Below are 24,675 nucleotides of genomic sequence, written 5' to 3' on the forward strand. Positions count from 1 at the left end.
TTCGACCATTTTAATTAAATTGCATAAAATTTTCAATTATTTTATTTTTTCTTATTTTAATTTATTTTAATTATTATTATAATTACTAAGAATTATTACTAAGAATAAGACTAATTAAAATAATCAATATTTTTATTATCTGTTGCAAAAGTTACCTTATAATTAAAACTTAAATAATTCAAAGGGAAATAATAAATTATTAAATGAATTGCTATATTTCCGATTACTTACATGTACTTAAAAAATTTAGGCAATTATATATATAATATACTATATATGTATAACATTTATCTCAAAATAAACAATTTATAAATTATAATTAATTTCGATTATAATTACAATAGTACAATCATTTAAATATTGAAAAATATTTTGTATCAAATTATACATAATTTTTTTTCTAATTATAAAATAATTATAAAATAACATTTTTATACTTTAATATAATATATAGTAGATATTGCATTTTTATTTTTATTAAATATCATATCTTAAATTTAAAAATATTTTTATTAAATTTTTCACTTTTATTTATAAAATGAAATAAATTCGCTTTATATGCAAAATATTCAGAATATTTTTTATAAAACAAATGTACTTATGTCAGTTCTATTAGTAAAATTTATTTTCTATAATTTTTCACTATTGTAAAAATTTTTTATTGGAAAATAATATAAAATAAAATAAATTTATTTCATTACTTTATAAATTTATAAATTTATAAATATATTTATGTTTTTTTTTAATGTAAATATGATTACTATAATTATACTAATGGATACTAATGGATAATTAAGTATACGAGTATAATAATTTTCATTGCAAATGTATCAATAAATTTCCATTTTAAATATATTTTTTCTCATTATTTTTTATTCAAGTTTCTATATTCTTTTAATTGATATAAAAATATAGAATATTTTAATTAAAAATTTAAACTTACAATATTAATAAGACAAAAAAATATAATATAAAATTTGAAATAATAAAAATAAATAATCTTTTATGATAGAGAAAAAAAATATCATTAATAATATATAGTTTTCTTGGAAACAAATATGTTTGTTTCATATATATTTATACACATATATTTACATAGAATAACATAGAAATAATAATATATTTATATAAAATTAATGAAAATTATTAAAAAGTATAAAGAAATATGTAAAATATAATAAATAGAATATTACATTTAATATAAAAAATCGCGAAATATGATTAATAATTATAATGTGATTAACAATATTATATGATTAATAAAATTTTATATGTTAATGTATATTCTTTTTAAATAATAAAAAATAAATAATAATTTTTAAATAATTTTTAAATAATAAAATTCTTTTAAAACAATTAAATATTCATTTTTTTATTGAGACAGAATGTCAATGAAGAATCTAATTGGATCAGATAAAGAATGAAAAATGTTTTTATATTAAAGTATGCGTAATATTTGAAATTTAATAGTAGAAATCTTCTATTTAATTGACGTTTAAAAAATATAAATAGAACAATATAAATAGAAATTTATAAAATTCATTAGCTATTTGTACAAAAACATAAAAATAATAAATTAACAATAAAATATTAATAGTAAAAATTAATAATCAATATAATAATAATATTTAAAATTACATATATATATTTTCAATATTTAATATTAATAATATTTTATTATTGAAATAATTTTTATTTATAATCTCTTTTTTATAATTCATATTTTCTTTTTTTCTATAAATAATCTTATAATCCTTCTTTTTTTTAATATTGGAATAAATTTTAAAGATTATGTAAATTCTTTAATTATTATAAATAATATTATGTAAATAATATATATTATAAAATAAAATAAAAATTTTGGAACTATTAGCATTTACATAATAGATATTTTTCATATATGATATAAATAATTTGTATTTTTTTAAATAAATATTTTTTTAATTGTCAATTTTTTTATTGTAAATAAATTCTTTAATTTCAGTAGAAAAAATATTTTATTTTTTAAGAAATTGTGATATATGATTTTAATTATAAAATAAAAAAAACTGTTTTCTAATTTTATTTTATATCTATTATTTTTTTATTAAAATCTATTAAAACTTTATTAATAAAATTGTTATATTTTCTATATTTTTATTTATAAAAATAATTTTTAAATGTAAAGTTATATTTAACAAGGATATAGTATTCTTCTACAAATGCTATTATCATTGAATCATATATAATAGATATATTATTCATTTAATTTTTTTCTAATTGTATTTAATTTGATAAAAAATTTGTAATAATTGAATTATGATTTATATATCGAATCAATTAATATTAAAGACTAAAATTACATTTTCAGATAAAATTCATTTGATTTATTACAAATAATAAATGTTTTTCTATAATATATTCTATAATATATTATTAATTTTTATAATATATTAAATTATATCGCATTCTTCAATCAAATATCATAATATTATAAAAATAACAATTATGCAAGTTATTAATTGGATTTCAATAATTGGATTTAACATCAATAAATTAAAAAATATTGATATTTTTCATTTAAAATAATCATATTTATAACTTAATATTCTTAATAAAATAAATATTATTATATATTAAATTATTAAAAATTCTTGCATAAAAGGAAAAATTCTTAGAATTCATAATCAGAATTTATAAAAGATTTAAAAATTTTAAAATCACAATTCAAAATCAGAATTCAATGATTTAAACAAAAATATATCATACTAAAGCATAACAATGCGGACGATTATATGTATAATGAAATATCTATTATAAGAAAGTAGAGAGATTTATATTTATATAAAAAATTTTTCTAAAAGAAATATATTATGCATATATATTTTTTAATCTTGTATTAATATCTAATTCTCAATCTCAAAATTATTCAATTTCCGATTCAATAATATTCTGTTAAAAATATTCTAAATTTGACAAATTTATAATATAATATTATATTTATTATATAATAAATTTGACAAATTTATAATATTATATATATATATATTTATATATTATTTATAATCTAAAAATCTATAAAATATTTATCATATAAATATATAGATATTTAAAAAGTTGATATACAAAAATAATTAAGGCTTATTTATTAAATTATAAGAAATTAAAATTTACATTTGACAAAGATACTTTTATTAGAACGAGATTACTTCTATTACATTGCTGTTATATTCTATTTCTATCTCATTTCATTTAATGCAAATTTAAATTACTTATAATTTAATAAGTAAATCGAAATTTTTATATACCTAAAAAATTTTTTTATATTTGTATTTATTTTGACTTCTAAAATCAATTCTTATTCCAAAAATGTTCTACAGATATATTAATACCCTATAAATAAAAATAAAATATTCAAATAATTATTTTAATAATATGAAAAAAAAAATATTAATTTCTTACCGATCATAAGGAGTGCAACAGCAATATGATCGCGGCCAGAAGCTCTGAGGGCCCCTAGCAGGGCACCAGCACCCGCACACACTAGACCTACTACACCAACACCCAGAATGGACCAGCGTACAGGAGGGGAACCAAGGCCACAACATTGCTTCGGTACTGCGTCCCTGCGAGACAAGAACCAATCATTGGAATGACTCACTAACACGTACTTCCGATAAGTTGGCAAGTCACTCACATGCTTATCCAATATTACTCGACTTATACTAAACTACGGTCGTGCAGCCAGCTATAGCCATGAAGCAAATTTCTTTACTATTTATATTTTTATTACTGTATGTATTATTATATATTACATGTAAGTATTTTGTGATTAAAAGAAATATAAATATAGATAATTATTTATAATATTTTAAAATTGATAAATATAGATACATAATCTTTATATAACACATTAATGATATTATAAAAAATTTGGAAATTATATATATATGTATACAGAATATTAATATATTCGTAGGACATTTAGAAAGATTAATTTTAGAAATCAAATATAAAAGTGATTTATTCTATTTCTCTCTCATTTTGTCTATCGATTTCATTTTATCTAATATAAATTACTTTTTACTCTAACTTTTACTCTAACTTTATTTTAAAGCGATTATAAATAAAAAATATATTCTGTGAATATAGTGACTAAAATTAAAAAAACTAATCATTCTTGATTTTTTAATATTTTTTATCTTTACTTGATTTTTATGTAAGTATATTTAAAGAAAATTTATTGCTTGTATTGATGTATATATGTATATTCCCTGTGTTATTTTTGGTTTCAATTTATTTATTTCAAAAAAATATATATAAATTCATTTTCTTAACTTTTCAACAATATATACATATATAAAGCGTTAATACATTTGCTAATAATTTGTTGAAAAAGTTAAGAAAGTGAATTTATATATTTATATATTTATATATCTATAAATATATATTTTTATTTAATTCAAAAATTTTATCTCTAAATTCTATGTACCATTAGTTTTTCTTGAATTTTATATTCAACTTATTGTTATTTATTCAAATCTTTTTTTTATTTATTAGCAAATAAAATATTTATATTTAATATGTAATCAATATTGTGAGAATACAAATTATATAAATTACTTGTCTTTCGTAACTGATTATAAGTTTTTATTTCGTTTTCAATTTAAAAAATTAAAATAATAAAAATTACAAACAAAAGACAGTGAAAGCAATAGATTGTAATATTTAATTTTTTTTTAAAGTTAAAAGTTTTATAATTATTTATATTTTTCTTTTGAATTTTTCATTAATAATTTATATGATTATTTTTCTTTTTATTTAAAACTTATCGGAAATTAAAAACTTTTAAAAATTTCTCAAAATTATCAAATGCAAATAATAAATTGTCTGTAATGAAATTTTATATAAAATATTATGAATAATTTATGATAGGACATTATCGAAAAATCGATTCTAGATATATATACATATATAAATTGGTTGAGATTTGTTTATTAAGTTATAAATAATTTAAGTTCGCGTTAGATGAAACAAAGTAGACATAGACAGTGCTGCAACAGTGATGCAACAAAAATAAAGTTATTTTATTTTTTTTTCATCTTCCTTTGTTTAACACAAATTTCAATAACTTATAATTTAATTAATAAATTTAATCGACATTTTTATCGACATTATATTCATTTTGGCTTCGATTATAATATTTCATATATAATATTTGATATTTGATTTTTTAATTTTCAATAGGCATTCTTATTGATTTTAAGTATGTATTTTAACTATGTACTGCATTTGTAATTCGTTTTACTCAAAATCAATAATTTTTAAAAAAAATCAATATTAAAAAAATTGCAATTTTTCAATTTTGTTTTGTGCTTTTACGCAAATGATACTTATTTATTTTTAATATATATATAAATTTTTCCAAATAAAATAATATAAATAATTATTAAATTATAAACATCTAAATATATTTAAATAAAAATCAAATTTAAAAGCTTATAACGTATCCATTCTTGCTATATTTATCTTTTATCATTCTTGCATATTTATCTAATTATTTTAAATTTATTTCAAAAATTAAAAATCTAAAATCTAACTATGCAACATACTATGCAAGAAAGCAAAAATTTCTAATAAGAAAAACATCAAGAGAAGCTACAATATTATTTTTATTTTATATAGTAAATATTGAAATAATAATAAATAAATAAAAGTGAGATAATTTTGCAAAATACACAATCGCTTCGTTTTAAATTCTAATGCATTAATACTGCAAGCAGTATTGATGATCACCATCATCTAGTATCATTATTATTTGATTAATAACTATATATTTTACCAAACTATTTCTTTAATTTTGCAAATCAATATCATCAAAATTGATATCTGATTGTTCGCGATTTTTTATAAATGATATATTGTTATTATTTGTATCGATTAATACAAATTGATTGCGATATATAAATTCTCAAGTATGATATTTTGAATTATGTAGTTTTGAGTAGTTAAAAATCTTCAATTATTCAAAAATTTCGCATTTGATAATATTTTCTTTTATTTCATTGATATTATAATATATAATATTATAACTAATATATATAATATAATATATAATATAGGAAATGGTATAATAAAATTGAGTAGAATAATATATACAATATATACAATATATATACATTAAGAAAATGATAAAAGAATACTATATTTTAGTAATAAAATGCTAAAAATAGAATTTAGTTATTATTATTTTTTTCCGTACAATCATGCTTTTTTTACAAATGCGATCAAGTTTTAAATACCATCATAATATTAAAAAATATAACTTTTAACTTCTAAATAATTTTCATTATAGATTTTAGATTTCTATTTTATCATCATAGTTGAAAGATTGTATTATTAAATTATCGATTTTATTCTAACTTCTTCTATAGGTAATAAAAAAATAATTTTATACGATAAATTTATAATAATATTTTTTTTCACATTTTTTGATATTTTTCAAAGATAAAATATGATTTTGTATTATTAAATAAATTTTTTTTCTTGTATTTTCTTGTATAATTTACTTGCAATTTATTCCGTTAACAAAAATTAAATAAAACAATTAGTAGATTTTGATTAACTAACTTAAATAAACATAGATATCGAGATCTATCAAATAATTAGGATCCGAAAAGAAATAATTAAAAATGTATTTTTATATTTTATAAATTGGTTTACATAACTCATTTTTATATTTTGAACATTCACTTCTAATTAAATTTAATGTATCAATTATATCTAATAAATAATTAATAATTATTAATTTCAAAAAGTGAAGAAATATTTTAATGCAAAAAAACTAATGATAGAAATAAAAAAAAATATAAAATTGATATTAATAAACAGAAATATGCCGAATAATCGAGATTCTAAATAATCAAATATTTCATTTATTTTAATAATTATAATTTATTTCTTAGAAATAAATTCTGTTTTAAGATTCGATTTTTCGAACTAAGGTTATCTAATTAGAAAAACGGATATATAATTTAAAATATATGTAATTTACAAATTGTACACATATTTTAGTTTTTTATTTTGTAAAAATAACTGTATTATCAACTAGTTTTGTTTTTTTTTAATTTTCTTTTTATATTTTAACTGATTTAATATCTGTTTAAACATATTCGTTTTTGATAAAAATAATTTCAAATTTGAACTTTTTTCCATTTTATGTTTAATAATATTTTTAATAATTTTTTATTAAAATAATATGTAATATTATACAATTAGTATTATACAAAAGAAATTTGTATAAAGAATTTATATAAATTTGTAAAAAGAATTTTGTATAAATTTTATCTGAAAATATCTACTTTATTATTAACTATGATAATCTTAAATAAAATTATTGATTAAATTGTCAAATAAAAATTTTGACATGATTAACTAATTAATGATGTTATGTTAAATTTCTATAAATTCTCATTATAATTTTGTTGATGAATTCAAATTTATTTAATGATAATCAAGTTATCAATAAAAAGAAATAGAGAATTTAATAAATTTGTATAATATATTTAAATGAAAATGGAATACAAAAACAATCGTAGAATATGAGATGATACTTTTTTTGAATAATTCTTAATGATAATATGAAAACTTTTCTTAGAAATTGTTTTTAATTTCGAAAGTATATAATTAAAATATTAATCTGCAATGTAATTGAATGAATATATCTCACAAAAAAATTTGATCATTTATGACGACCTTAAAAAAAAGATTTAAGATAATACATAAATAATATATAAAGACATAAATCTTTTATTTTTTAATTTTTAATCAATTCAGTTTAATTAGTAATTTATTATCTTATTTACATTTATATAATCAAAAGAATTCGAATTTCAAAATATTCCTGAATATAATATAAAATTTTTAATTTTTAATTCAAGTAATTCAAACTTTATTGATAATAAATATATTTTTATTTATTTAATAATAAGTATATTAAATAATATAACTCTATAATATAAATTCTATATAACTTCGGATTTCGAACAATATATATATTATAATATATATAAAATATTTATTTTCAGTTTTTTCAATTTTTGTTTATAGAAATTAAAAAAATTATTAATTGGAGACTGAAAAAAATCATATAAAAAAAAAACATTCAAATTTTTGTAAAATTTGTAAAATTTTTTTAAAGATACAGTTTTCATTTATTATCGTCACAATTTTATTTATGATATAATAAAATGTCTGTACTATATATTGTGAATATCTATTGTCATTATTCAATCGAATCAGTCGAAACTTCTTTTTTAATTTTCTTTATAAAAGAATTGTATTTATCTGTTCTTGATATCTTGTTCATATATACAATCAATCATAGAAGTATTTATATCCTACATTACAAAAATTTAATCTTTTTTTTTAAATTCTAAAACAACTGTTTTTAGTTTAAAAAAATTTGTTTATTAATTATTATAAATAAAATTTGTTTTTAATGAAACTTTGTAAATATGCAGAATATATATTATATATACATAGTAATAGTTACACATTTTATACATTTTATATGTATAAATTTTATGATTGGATGAGAATTCAATTTAAAGAACTGTTGTAAAACTTTTACGAAGTAAAAACAAATGTAAAAATGGGACCAGACTTGTATAACAAGTGAAGAAGAACATAAAATGTTTCAAAAAGAAATATTCGAAGCTTAAAACATTTCAAAAAGAAATACTCGTAATAGAACAGCAAGATGTAATACAAACGCACATATCAGAGATATGTTACATAAGAGTTTGTTGCACTGTTATCAAAAGCAATGAAAAAACGTGTGCTAGAATGCTAGACATTTATGTTTGATAACAAATCAATATTTATATTTTTACGTGTTAATGTGAAAATATGATTTAAAACAATAAAAACTCATTTTCTATTGTTAAAAGACCTGTTTGTAATCCTTGTAGGATTATATTATTTGTATATAATTATTCGTATTATAAAGTAGTGGTAATTAATTCAAACTATTTGTCGTTGACTAATGATTGATTGAATTTCACAATTTTTAATTATGATTTGATTGATTCTCGCGGCGATTAAATGCGATCTTTCTGGCGTCTACTAATTGATCTGATCTGAAATCTACTTAGTTCCTAATTATAATGTGTTATATCTATTATATTATATATTTAAATTTTAATTATAATCTGATTTAATCTAAATCTATTTGAATTCTAACTATGATCTGATTTCTAATTGTAATTATAATTGTATATATTATTATTAACATTATTGTAATATTTGTAATTTCTAATTTTATCTGAATTCTGATCTATGATTTTGAAAAACTATCGCAATTTTCCATTATCCAACCATTACCTTCAGCGAAAATGCAAATTAAGAGAGGATGAAAAAAAATTAATAATCGTGTTGAAAGACGATTTCCAAAGATGGATTTTCGTGGGATTGCAATGCGAAGATATAAGTCAGAATCCATTACTATTGTTTCTATGGTTTCACAAGACATTTGATTTATGCAAGAATAACTTGTGAAGTAATTGTTACATCTTCTTTTATTGAGAGTTTGAAAAAATGACTATACAAATTATAATTACTCGTAAATTTTTATTAAAGTTTAAACTGTTGAAAATAAAATTCAAGCTTCATAAATCAATTCTGATTTTTGTTTTTATCTATATTATTTACTATCTATATTTTTTAAATCAATACATGAATCAAAGTCAAACACAAATGTAATAAATAGTATATACGTACAATATTTATACATATGTTTATATATGTATATAGTCATATAAATTATGATTTATAAGTATGAACTTCAAAAATTGATAACGATTGTGACAAGCATTCATATCGACTAAAATTTTTTTGCTTATTCAAATAAGTTAGACTTGTATTTAAGGAATTTAAAATCATATATTTGAAACTATTTTACTTGAAATTATTTATTTATTGATTTATTTATTTGACTTGAAATTTCTTTTCAAAGAAAGTTAAAGCTTTTTCAATTTTTTTTTTTTGAAATAATAAATTAATAATACATTAATTTGAAATAATACATTTTAAATAATAAATATATATATTGTAACTAATAATATATATAAGCAAATTAATTATTTATTAAAAATAATTATTAATCTAAAATAAAAATAAATTAGAATTAGAATTTATGAGGAATCTAAGATTTGTGAAATGATAAAGAAAACTTAGATAATTATTTATATTAGCGATTCTTTATCGATATTACTAAGTTTAAAACTATTATCAGGATCACTATTCTAAAGTATTTTTGTCTTTATATGTTGTTCGATTTTAATTTTTGATAAAAAATATTTATAAAAATATATTGTATATAAATATATAAATATAATATATTCTATGATTTTTAACAGGCAAATTTCATTAATTTTTAACATATATTCACATTTCAATAAGTAACATTTGAATTCCATCAATAATTTTTTCATTAAGAATTGATATTTGCTTAAGTTAGAAAAGTTTCTCGCCAATGTTTGCCGGCAATATTGTTAAAAATATTAATTAAAATCTCGCGCGATATTATATAATCATAGACAAGATATTTCACAAGTCTATATTTTGGTTAGATTATATTAATATTTCATAGTAGTTATTTTCAATGTTTTTGCGCGTATAGTAAGCAAATCCAATCATTACGCTAATGGCATGTAAATTAATATGATATTTTATTTAAAAAAATACTATTAAAGAAACTTAATGGTGTTTAAAAGTGAATTAACAGAACTTAATTTTATATAATAATATAATAATATTTTGTATAATAATATAATAAAAAATAAATTAATTATGAAATAAATATATTATAATGTAGATTTATTTATCATTTTTAAAAATAAAAAAAAGTTTATCCTATTCAAAACTGATCAAATCTTTCACATATAAAGTATTAAGTTAAATTATATTAGATTAAAATATATTAGATTATAAATTAAATTATTTTAACAAACAATTTAATATTGGATAGAAATATGACTTCAATATAAGAAAATTGTATTTTTTTAAATAATAGCAGAAATTTTTTTTCATTTTTATTTTTATAATATTATCTAATTTTAATTTAAATAAATAAAAATAATAATTTAAAAAAATAAAAAAATTTAAATAATAAAAAATTAACTCAAACATAAAATCAATCAATCAATTTAAAAAATCAATTTAAACAATATTTTTGTGTAATTCGGAAACTAAAGCTGAGTGGCAATAACATATAAATAAAAGTTATTCAAAATGATTTTGGATATTTTATCTGAAATCAATGGTCGTTAATATAAATAATTACCGAAATTTGAACCAAAAGATAAAAATATGATTTAATAATATATTCAAAATTTCCCTCATTATATATATATTCCAACAAACATTACTATTTTAACATTTTAAATATCTATTGTTTCAAATTAAATTAACTTGAGTAATTTGAAGACTTTGATAATAAAAAAAAAAATAATAATTGACATAAAATAAGTTTGAATATATTCAATCAATAATTGTGTACTTTAGAAAGAAAAAGAGAGCTAATAAAAAATATAGATGTAAATAATTATTTAATAGAATCATATCTTCATAAAAAATAACACATAAATTTTGACTCATCAAGATTCTTATATGTCAAATTGAATTATATAATATATTCTAATTATTATTCTATATTATTCTATTGAAAATATTAATATAATAGTTGTTAAATGTATTTTATATAAATGTAATAGTTGTTAATTATTTATTGATCTTATCTTCTTTGCAATTAGATCACATGAAATTTTAATAATTCAAGTTTGTTAAATTTTATTTTATATATTTCTTTTAATTACTCAATTAATCAAATTTAAAAATTTTTTTAACGCTAATAGTGATGATATTAGCAGTTTTAAACTGTATATAGTATATAGTAAAAATTATATTTTCATTTTTTGGGTTTATAATAATTTTATTTATAAAAAAACTTGAATTTCAGTTATATATTTCTATTTTTTTATATCATTAATTGTAAACCTAAGATTATATATTTTTGCAATTTTTGCTACAGTTTTACTATTTTATAATTTCTAAAGTTATTTCCTATTTAATTTCAACGCTTATTATTAATTCTTTTTTATTTTATATGATATATAATATTAATATATATATTTCATTACATTTTTAAAAATTTTAAAAGATGATTCTTATTTTGTATAAATCTAATCGAAAAAAAAAAGTATTTATTTACTTCTACAATAAAGAAAGAGAAAAGAAGAATCATTTCTAAATTTAGGAAATTTCTGCATATTATATATATTCTGCATATTATATACACCATAAATGTAATAATGTTGTTTAATCTATCAATTATTTATATTGATATACTTTATATATAAAGTGAAAAATATAACTTTTTCTAATTATTTCATTATATTTTTTGTTTCATAAAATTTATTTTCTTTTATATCTTTGCATATTTTTATAATTGCAAAATATAAAATGACTTCAATAAATTTCGTATTTTAACAAGATATTTCAAGTGTACTCAAAACTTGCGAAATTCATAAATTCATAATTCATAAATTTTCTAGAAACAAATAAAATTAAATTTTTATCATGGTTTGCTTAATTTTTAATTTCTTATTGATCTGAAATTACGATCTTAAAATTATTGAAAACTGCTAAAAATTATTCACTCAAGATATTTATTTTTTATTTAATATTTATTCTTTATTCTCGTTTATTCAAATAACCTAAATAACCTAATAATATAAATGAATTAAAAAATTACATTTAAAAAATGAAAAATATTAAATTAAAATTAAAATTATTAAAAATTGATGTATCATTATCAAAAAAATCGATTGAAATCATTTAAAAAAGATAATATTATATATTATTAATAGATAAGTAAAAAAATTATTTTATGAATTTTAACATTGTTATTATTTATATTAACAACAATATTATCTGTTTTTTAATTTTGTTGTATTGGTAATTTTTCTAATTCTAATCGAAAAATAAAAAATATTTATTTATTAATTCTAGTTAAATAATCTCCAATTAATTTACAGAAAATTTCAGATTTATTATAAATAAATTGTATTTAATTGTTATTAATAAATAAATATATTTATTTATATATTAATATATATTATATATTATTTTATATATAAATATATATAAATATAAAATAAAATATAAAAATATATATATAATATATAATATATAATATATAATGTGATTATATTAAGAATATTTTCATTGATAATTGTATAAGAAAATATAAATAAATATAAAATTATTATATAAAATATAAATAAATCGTTAAAATAATATATTATATTTTCGCGAAACATGTCTTTCATTGTATCTTTCATTGTATCGTATACTTTTTCACACTTCATATATAAAGATGTATTTGTATGATGTATTTACCGGCCAAATGGAGAGACACTGGTCGAGACCGGAAATGGTAGACCAAGACTAAGACCTCTAAGACCCAAATGAGGTGGTGGAATATGTAAAAATCCTCTAGCAGGAGTAACTAGCGGTACTCCAGGAGCGGTTGAAGATGCCTGACATCCCGCTGATGTCCCAGGATAAGATGGTGGCATCGAACATGACCTTAAGGCTCGACGGTGTTGTCTTCTTATTCGTCTCTCTCTTCGATGAGCACCACGAGCACCATCGAAATCTTCGAGCGCTTCTGAGTCACCTTGCAATGGGAGTTCTGTTTGTGCTTCCGTTGAAATAAAAGATCGCGCATTGTCACGAGATTCCTAAAAAATTATGCAACATTAAATTTCAACTCGTACATATTTCTTGTAAATTTTATTTTGACTATTTTTTTTGATGTAAAGAATTTTGAATTTCTTCCAACATTCTTTGTTTTGTATATAAAAATTAATCTATTATAGTTATATAATCTATCACAGTATATTATAGTTTGATAAAATTTATATAATCATTTTAAAATTTTAGTTATAAACAATTGTATATTTTTTACAATGATTCATATAAACAATGTTGAAAATAGAAATATAAAATAATTTTTTTTATTTAAAAAAAAATTATATTTCTAATTTTATTTTTCTAATTTTTACGGAAAAAAATTTCTAATGACTGAGAATAAATTTTAATTGATTTTAATATATTAAAATATATAATAATTTATTAATATTTTTTGTGCTTTTTTATTTTTTTTTTTTTTTTGAGATGAATTATCAATACAAAAAGAGAGGGAAGTTGAGAGAGATAAAAATAAGAAAACTATTTTTTAATATAATTATTGATTCTAACTAATAAAAGACAAAAAAAATTGTCATTTTGGAACAAGAAAATAAATAATAAATTACATCTGACGTAAGCAAATAAACATAATGAAATCATTTTATGTATATACTAAAATTTAACTTCAATCACAAATACAATATTATAGTCATTATAAATAACAAACTATTATAAATCCTATTGAAATTGATGAATGATTTTATTTTATTTTATTAGTTTATGAGTCATAATTAATATAAATACAATCACTATTTGATTATATTTAATAAAATAAAATGAGAATCAAAATTTTTTTTCATGGGAATGAAATACAAATTTTGGCGAAATTTTTTTACTTATTTCAAATACCAAATATTATTCATTTTCATTTCATAATTTTCATATTTGATTTTATAAAGATTTAATTTTCTTCATAAAATAATACTTTTCTATTGAATTATTTTATATATGAAATATGATATATACATCTATATATATTATATATATATCTATTTACTTAGATTTTAATGTATAAAAAATAGAAAATATTTAATGTATAAAATTAGAAAATAAAGAAATAAACTTAGTAAACTTAGTAAAGAATAATTGATAGACAAGAGCTGATTTTACATATAAAAATAAATTGAGAAAAAAATAAAATTTTTTGTATAATCTCATTTTTTAAAAACTTACTTTAAATAGATATTTACTACTTTAAATATACTTTAAATAGATAGTTATCATAAATAGATATAATTGGTTAATTTTTGATTAGATATTAGTAAATGACCAATAGAGTTTAATTATTAATAATTATTTTACACATGAAAAGTTTTAAATGAAATTTTATCTTTTAAATTCAAAATATCTTTGAAGAAAATTGAATATATACAAAAAGTAACTACATAATTCTGTAATTTTCAAATTCGATTTTCTTAAAAACTAATTTTAGAATGAAAAAATTTTATTCTATATTTTTTGCTTTTTACATTTATAATAATCATTTATCGATAATTTACTTGTATCTAATCAATAAAATTAGCCAATTATAAAACATTTAAAAAATTTTCGATTTATTCGAAAATGAAATCATAAACAAAAAAATTTTATATCGTTTTTTCATATATAGTAATATCACAACCTGTAGATACTTTGACAAATATTCATATGAATAAAAATTAAGATAAAGAAATATCTCTAAGAAATTTTTAATGTTTTATTATTCTTCTAAATATAATTTATTTTTTATAATTCAAAACTGTTTTTTGATATTAAAAAAAACTTATTATTTTTTTTTTTTATTAACTAGAAAGAAATATTAGTGCTGATAGTGAATTCATGATAGCAATTTGAATTTTTATTTGCATATTTATATAGTAACTAATATGACATTCTGCAAGTTCCACTCGAAATTGTTTGATATTCTATATCTACACTTTCGTTTGTATTGCACTTTTCCATTCTAATCATGATTTCTTATTATGTAATAAGAAAGTCTTTTTTAACTGAAGTTTAAAGTCTCTATAAAATGGAAAATATATAATATTTAATGGTTAATTTTTGTTATTATATCCTATTTTTCTTAAAATTCATTAATAGTAGGTCTTTTTATTCAAGATTCAATTTTTTTTTTACATTTATCTTGCTTTCTAAAAAATTTTCGATTTTTATTAAATTTCTTTTATATTATTAACATATTTTATATTCTGCGATTAATTCTATTGATATTTTCAAGTTTATAATTAATCGAGTTTTGAAAATATCTTTACGATCTTTAATATAGATAATAAAAGCGTTCTTTTTTAAAGATATAAATATTACTTTATTTATGGTTATTTTATTTATGGTGAAATATTAAACAAATTTTTAAAATTCACTTAAAATATACTGTGAAATATAAATATTAACATTCATATATATTATTATATCATTTATAAATATTCATTTTAATTTTATGGTTGTATATAGTCATTTATATATTTAATTAAGATGATGATTAATTATTTTCATGATTAAAAATTTAGATAAAAATTAATTTTATAAAAAATAAGATAATTTTGATTATAACTGCTTAATAGATAAAGAATGATAATTTCGCTTGTAATTCTTGTGATAAATTCTTGCTTTTCTAATATTATAATATTTAAAATCTAATTTAAAGGAAAATTGCTTTATATTATACTAGATATTATACTAGATATATATATATATATATATATATATATATATATACTAATTTTAAAAAAAATATTATTAACATTATAAAATTATTAAATAGTATTTTAAATATAAACAATCACAAAACAGTTATTATTTAAGATATTATCTAATATAAATATATAATTTGATTATTTATATATTTGAAATATTATTACAATATATTAATATGCTATTTCTTTATAGAATAATATATTCTTTATTATATTACAATTATATAGGAAAAATAAAATATATAAATATTTTTTTAATGACTGATCAAAAAAATTTATTAATTATAAAAAAGAAAAATATAAAATGCATTTATTTTTAATAGAAATTTTCTAGTATATATAATTAAAACATATTGAAGCTTCGTAAATATCTAGAAAGTTGAAGAAAGAATGTTTTAAAATATTCAATGTTTGTTAATTAAATTAAAATGTTCAATGTTTTAAAATATTGCAACAAAATCTTATGAAAATATATATATATATATATAAAATTTAGCATTTAACAATCTATGAAAAAATTTTCGAAATACTAAATAATAAATTCTTAATTTTATTTAATTTGATTTTGTTATTCCTTTTCTTTTTAATTAAATAAAAATAAGGTAACAAGCTAATTATATAATTAAATTGATTAATTATTTAATTAGATCGTTACCTTATTTTTATTTAATTAGAAACAAAAAATGAACATTTTAATTAAATAATTCAAATTCGTATAAAATATAAAAAACAAGATTAAGAAATTGATATTATCTTAAAAAATTATGAAAAAATATTGCAAATATATCATACAATATACATATTATATATAAAATTTTAAAATGATAATGAATAATAATTAAAAAATTCGTTAAAATTCTTAACTAAATCTTTTTTGAAACTTGTACATGTTGATCTATCGCATAGAAAATTAATTAGATATTTGGTATTAATTTAAAATTATTTAAAATATATATATTAAAAAAAATTATTGACATTTAACTAAAAAAAATAAAATCATAATTATTTAGTATTCATTCCAAATTATTATTAATATCATTTTGTTTGCTATAAATATATATCATGATTTAATATTCTAAAAAATGCATATATTGTATCATATTGTATATACTATATCATATAACTAATGATTACAATATTTAAAACCATCAACGAGTTAAATAGTAAGTAATATAATTTCACAAGTTTTTTTCATAATTTATGTATGTATATGTAATTTATTATTAATAATAAAATTTTTATTAATAAAAATATATTATATAGAAAATAAATATAATAATTATAAATAAAAAATAAATAAATTATTATAAATAATATAGTAATAATAATAATTTAATATAATATTTAATTAATTTATTTATTATATATTTATTTAATATAATATAAATTTAATATTATAAATAATAAATATATCATTATAATAATTAATATATATCATTATAATAATAAATATATCATTATAATAATTATAATTATAATTATAATTAATATAATTATAATTATATAAATATAATTATAATTATATATATGTTTTAAGCTTTTATTAATACGATTTAAACATATTTTTTTATAGTTAAATAAAAAAAGTATTTTTTAATTATGATTACTTATAATTAACTTAATCAAATAACATTTACAAATTTGTGACAAAATGAAACAAGAAAAATTATTCTAACTACTTTTTCTGTACCATACAAATTATACAAAATATATAAATATATATTCATATTAATTTTATATTAATTGAAACAAATATTTATTTTCATATGTTTCATATGTGTCGAAATGCATATTTTATTTTCATTTTTCAATTTAAATTTTGTTTTTAATTTGTGTCTTATGACATTATTATATATATTATTATTATATATATTATTATCTTATAATGAAATTAAAATTATGTTTTTGAATATAAAAACAATTACAAAGCTAAAATCATAATAAAATAAAAATATTTACCGTCGAAAAAATCTTCTGTACTATTATTCCTGTCTTCTATGATGTTTAAAATAATGTATAATACAAAATAAAAATTTCAATTTCTATATTCTTAGACATATCTATATTTTTAATAAATATGTTATATGAGAACTTATAATATGTTAATTGATAATTATAAAATTAAAGAAGAAATATAAAAAGTTATAGATATATTACAATGATATTAATTATAAAGTTTTTTACTTTTTATTTTTTATTTAATAATAAAATTATAGGATTAATTGTAAAATTATTAAAAGAATAAAGATTTCTATTACAATAATATTATATCAAATCTTTAAACCACCTCACATTTTCAGAAACAAATTCATACGCAAAAGGCATTATTCATTTATTTTTGAGATAATATATCAAAATATATTATTGAATATGAATCGAATATATTATATATATATATATGTATTTATATTTATTTAAAATGTACAATTTATCGAAATGTTACAATATGTGCAATGCAAATGTGCAAACTGTAAAAATTTCCAATATTATTTTTTTTCTATCATAAAATGATAAAAAAATTACTTATTATTAATATAACTAAAATAAATTAAAAAATAAGAAAATTTTATATAAAATAAAATAAAATTATTATAAAATAAAATGAACTTAATATTAAATTCGATAAATATAATAATAAAAAATATTGGCAATTATAATTCAATTTAATTAATAATTCAATTAAATATAATAATATTTCACAATATCAACCAATTTGTTATATAAAAAAAAAAAAAAATTTTGACTTCAATTCAAAAGAAAAGAATACAATATCAAATATTATACATTATATATTATCAATAAAATTGTAAAAATTAAATAAGAACACTTATATAATAATAGTTGGTCATAATAGAGATTCGATGGAGATTTTTTATAATATTTGTGCTTGTAATGCTCAACACATAAATTGTTGTTCAAAGATCTGTATTCACCTAAACAATTATTGTGATTGTACACTACACAAATTCCAATTTTTCGTCAGATGTTCAAAAATTATTCGAATAAATGCTGAGATGAATATGCTTTTGATATAGCGATATCGAATGAACAATAAATGATTTAGCTTGCATTCAGTTCACAATTCTTAAATATTTATTTGTTTTATGTTTATTATTGAATCGTATCTATATAATATATCATAAAAGAACTATTTTTATTACATATTGAAATAATGCAATCTTTGGAAATTTAGTCATATTAAACCAATAAATTTTAGTGATTTGAAAAAAAATTAAAAAAAAAAAATCAAAATGATTGAAAATCACTAAAATAATTCTCCCAATATTAATTTTATATATATATATATTATATATATATATAATATATTATTATAATATATATTAAAAATTAAAATAATTTTATATTATTAAATATCTCAAAATAATGATGAATTATTTAAATGCTTTTATAGATGACATGTTTATATAAGAAATTTTTAAAAAGAAATTTAAGTTTGATTTAGTTGATCTTGTTTTCTATTAGAATGAAAAGCAAGAAGCGAATCAGATATTTATAGATTAGAAGAAAATTGCAATCGAACAATATAAAAAAATATTAATTATTAATTATTAATTAATTAATTAAATTATTAATTAATCAATAGAATTTATCTTTTTTAATAAAATTTTATTAAATAATTGTTAAGGATTTATGAAACGGTTGGCCTGGGTTTTCACTTCGAATACTGTCAATAACCTGACAATAATTTATGAGCGGGCATAGTTTTCCTAATGTTTTCCATCTTTAATTTAAAGAAAAGTGTTACAGCAACGACCACTTCACGAATCACATTTGCACGCCATGCGATGGACCACCGTGGGAGCGAGCGCGAAGATCCTGATGCTACGACGCGACCCCGCGAGAGCCCATCCCACGAGGCTGCCCTCTAACGCGACAATTGGTCTTTCTAACTTCTCTATGATTTTTCATAATAGACAAAGATTGGAGGAAAAACCAAGGGTCGCGATAGTCTTACGATAGAGTTGATATAAAAATAAAAACAGATAGAATTCGATGACGATACAGTATACATCAAAATACAGTTAGAATCATCACAGTTAGCCGCAAAGAGTCAAAGTATCAATACGAGCTCATAATATAAACGAGTATACGATACGAGTGCTACGATAGTAGATAGTCCTTCGAGCATTAACATCAGTTTAGGCACCCCATTTGTGCAATATTTAAAGTCATTCTTTTCCGACTTTAACAATAATATAATATAAAAATTTTTTGAATTAAAAAAAATTAATGTTAGCATATTTCATGACTCATTTTTGTTTAATGAAAATATATATATGAAAATATATATATATTATATATATATTATAAATAATATAAGTCCAATTCTCCTTAACTCTTGTTTTCTTTTATTTGTTTCTTATTTGTTTCTTATAGTCTACATATTGTTTTTTATAGTCTCTGTATTTGTGTTCCACTTGAATGTTAAATTATAAGATATGTATAACAATCATTTCATGCGCCAAATTAAGTACGCAACGATATACAATAATTTCAAATTAAATGCAATAATTTAAGATTTCATAAAATTTTGAATTTATAAGTTTTAAATTATTCATAAATCGATAAATTTATTCTTTGGAAAATATGTTTGTTGTTGCATTCCAAATTTTATTGTTAATCACCAACATGATAAATTTTATTATCAATATTATTAATTTTGACTGATCATGAAATATATNGATAAATTAAAATTGAGTGAATTATAATGAGTTATTTTAATATCACAAAATTTTTATTTTGCTGCATTATAATTTTGTTCATAACATGAAGAAATAAATAATCAAATATAATATTAAGAGACTCGAGAATAGTATAAATTTTATTTACAATATTAAATAATATTTTAAATAAAATAATGTTTTCAAAAATATAATTTTTTAAAATATTTAAATGTTTTATTCAAAAATAAATGTTTTCATTATCCATGAAAATTAATTTGTTTCAAATAAAACAACATATATTTGAAATATAGTCTCATATAAATATATTTTCTCATATTTTATATTTATATAAATTTAAATTCTTCATTTTTTTTCATACTATTCTTTGTTTATCTGAACTAAAAATATTAAATTTATTCATTAAAAATATTCTATCATATATTTTCTTTTAAACTAAATTTTCTTGAACAATTTTTTTTGAGCGATTTTTTTATTATATAACAGCTTTCTTTCAATGTTCTATACCATTGATTATTTTGCAGTCTCTCTACGAAAAATTCGTCAGCTTGTTTTTAAAATTTGATATAGGATCTTTCTTTTTCTTAAATTGTTTCTTTTATCAAATATATCTAACATTTTTAAGCTTTTCATGATATCAACGCAATAGATTTTTGTGTTTAAATTTTCTAATGATATCTATCATTGTGTTTTTATTTATATTGAGTATGGCAACAACTTATTTATGTAATTTTCTTTTGATATTGTTGCATTTGTCTGAAATTCGTTCTTTTACAATAACTTTATTTACAGCAATGCTATCATCTCCTGTGCTGTAATTCATTGGTTATGACATTTCACATTGTAACTGTCACGCTCGTAACAATATTATGAAAAATATTATATTATAATATAAGTTTTATAATATAAATAATTGAATTTTATATTATATTTTGTGTTATTATGATAAATTTATTTTACAAATATTTAAATACAAGTAAGTTTTATAATATAAATAATTGAATTTTATATTATATTTTGTGTTATTATGATAAATTTATTTTACAAATATTTAAATACAACTGTTACAAAGTTTAATATTATCTTTACAAATTATCCTATTTATAATAAAATATTACCTTTAAATTCCGAAATATGAAAATTGTTACGTGTCTTAAACATTAATGTAATATTAAAATTAATCATTATTTTATTTAAACTGTATCATTTAACAAATATTATTAATATTATATAAATAAAATTTATACTACTATTAACTACAATATTTTAATATTATACAGTATATATATATATATATATATATATATATATATATGATGTTATATATATTTATATGTGATATATATTTTACAAACAAAATTATAATGTCATATAATAAAAATTTTATAATATCCGAAATTTTTATTGAACTTATTTACTATTAATTTATATCAGAATTTTTTTTGGTCCAATATTTTTCAATTTTTTCATGATCGAGAATATTTTTTTTTTATATAAAATGAAATTATAAATTAAAAACATGAATTAATTATATATGAATTAAAAATATATATTGTATTGGAAAAATTTTGTTAAAAACTGAATTATATATATATTAGAAAAAAAAAACTGCTAAACTGCTTTTTCTATGTTATATCATAGAATTAACTTAATTTAATTTTATTTATTGTAATTTTAATACCATCGGCAATATTCGTTCGCGAAGGATTAATTTATTCTATAATTTAACTTCAAAATCTCATTAAATTTGAAATAAAGATAGAACCGTCATTTACATTTTCATTTTGCATTTGTTTATATTTAAGAATATATTATCATCAGATTCATTTGCATATTAAAATTAAATTTCAATTATTTTTCTAAACTTTTACACTAAAACACTAAATTATCTTCGGAAATTTATTTTAAAATATATTTTAGATATTTATATTTTATTTTTTAGACAGATAAGTTATTTTTTTCGATTAATAATTTAAAATAAGATTGATTTATATTTTATTAATTTAAATCCGAATTATAGTGTATTAAAATTTTAATAAATTAGTATAATAAAAATGCTTAGAATTTTTTTGTTGATAATATTTTTTGATTTATGTGCTTATTTATTAAAAATTTTAATATTTTTATAATCAATATTTTAAAAATACTTAAACAATGTTTTTTTATGTCATATCATAGCATTTAAAATTCATTTTAATTATATTTACTAATTCATTTAATAAAAGATTATAAATTAAAGACTGAGATCTTTTTATTTTTTTTTTTTTTTCATCACATTTAAAAACTTCTTTCCTTTATAAAAAATAAATATAATGGATGATTGTTATAATTTTATTTCATTTATGAAAGAAATTTCTTCTATTTTTTATTTTAACAAGATTTGACAGTTGAATGCAAAATCTTATTAAAGCCAATTATTATTTTGCTTAGAAATATACTTTCCATGTAACTAGATTTCTTTCGTTTTTGTTTTAATTTAATAATTTTTTTAAATTTATTATTATGTAAATGCATTTGACTTTCCAATAGATATGTGAATTTTTTTTTTTAATTTTTTAAGCAGAATTAAGCATTTGCTTATATATATATATTTTTTTTAATTTTTTAATATAAAATGTTAGATTCCAAACAAAATTATTATTATATTTTTTTCTCTGCCATCGGAATGCAATTTAAAGATATTTTTCTCATTGAAAATTTTAAAAATACTGTGACAATAGAATCAATTCCTGCTGTTTATTTTTTTTTATTTTTGTTTTCATATAGTAGAACAATCCTTTTGTCGCGGATATTTTACTCTCTTGTGTGCGAATTAAGATAGCAAATATATATATTCTCATGATTTTAAGTTTCTATTTTCGTTTTTTTTTTAAATAAAATACAGATAATAGAGATTAATTAAATAATTTTTTTCTTAAAATAAACGTAGTTATTTTAATCATGCTATCATTTTATTTTAATATCAAGCAAATTCTTACATAATCCTATAATACCAAATATTTTGAATGTTATTTCTTGAATTCACAAAAATCATTATAATCATTATATTAAAATTTATCAATTATAATATTATGTGAAGGATAAAAATCTAAACTGACTTATGAATCAGCCAAAATAGCTTTATTTTCAATACTTTAAGTTTTATCAGTAATTTACAGATACAGTTTCCTCATTTTTTTAAACTTAATAGCAGTTATAAAATATAACAGCGATGGACAAGTCTCATTTACACACTAAATGCTTTATAATCATTGTTTGCACTTGCAGTATTGTAATGATGTTAGCTATGATGGAAGCTAATAGATTTGTAGAATGCTCTTCAACAGATATCGTAATAAGTAGTATATTTTTTAAAGATGAGTGGATGTTAGTGATTACAAGTGTCTATAAGAGAGTTGAGTCTCTCACAATGTCATAACAAGTAATCATGTCCAATGATCAAAGCACGATGTAAAAAACTATCTATTTATTGTACCCAGCGGTCACAG

General features: G+C 17.2%; 1 protein-coding gene across 1 annotated transcript in view; it reads right to left on the reverse strand.

The window, feature by feature from the left end:
- Positions 1-24,675, reverse strand: part of LOC122713613 — a 112,334-nt gene that overhangs the window by 14,321 nt on the left and 73,338 nt on the right. Inside the window, exons 2-3 of the mRNA XM_043934219.1 lie at positions 13,441-13,784; positions 3,442-3,605 (exon numbers count right to left, since the gene is read on the reverse strand). Coding sequence (XP_043790154.1) covers positions 3,442-3,605; positions 13,441-13,784 — 508 coding nt within the window. The remainder of the gene's footprint in view (positions 1-3,441; positions 3,606-13,440; positions 13,785-24,675) is intronic.

The sequence above is a fragment of the Apis laboriosa genome, unplaced genomic scaffold (genome assembly GCF_014066325.1).
Source record: "Apis laboriosa isolate Shangri-la unplaced genomic scaffold, ASM1406632v1 scaffold25_cov139, whole genome shotgun sequence".
Taxonomy (NCBI): Eukaryota; Metazoa; Arthropoda; class Insecta; order Hymenoptera; family Apidae; genus Apis; species Apis laboriosa.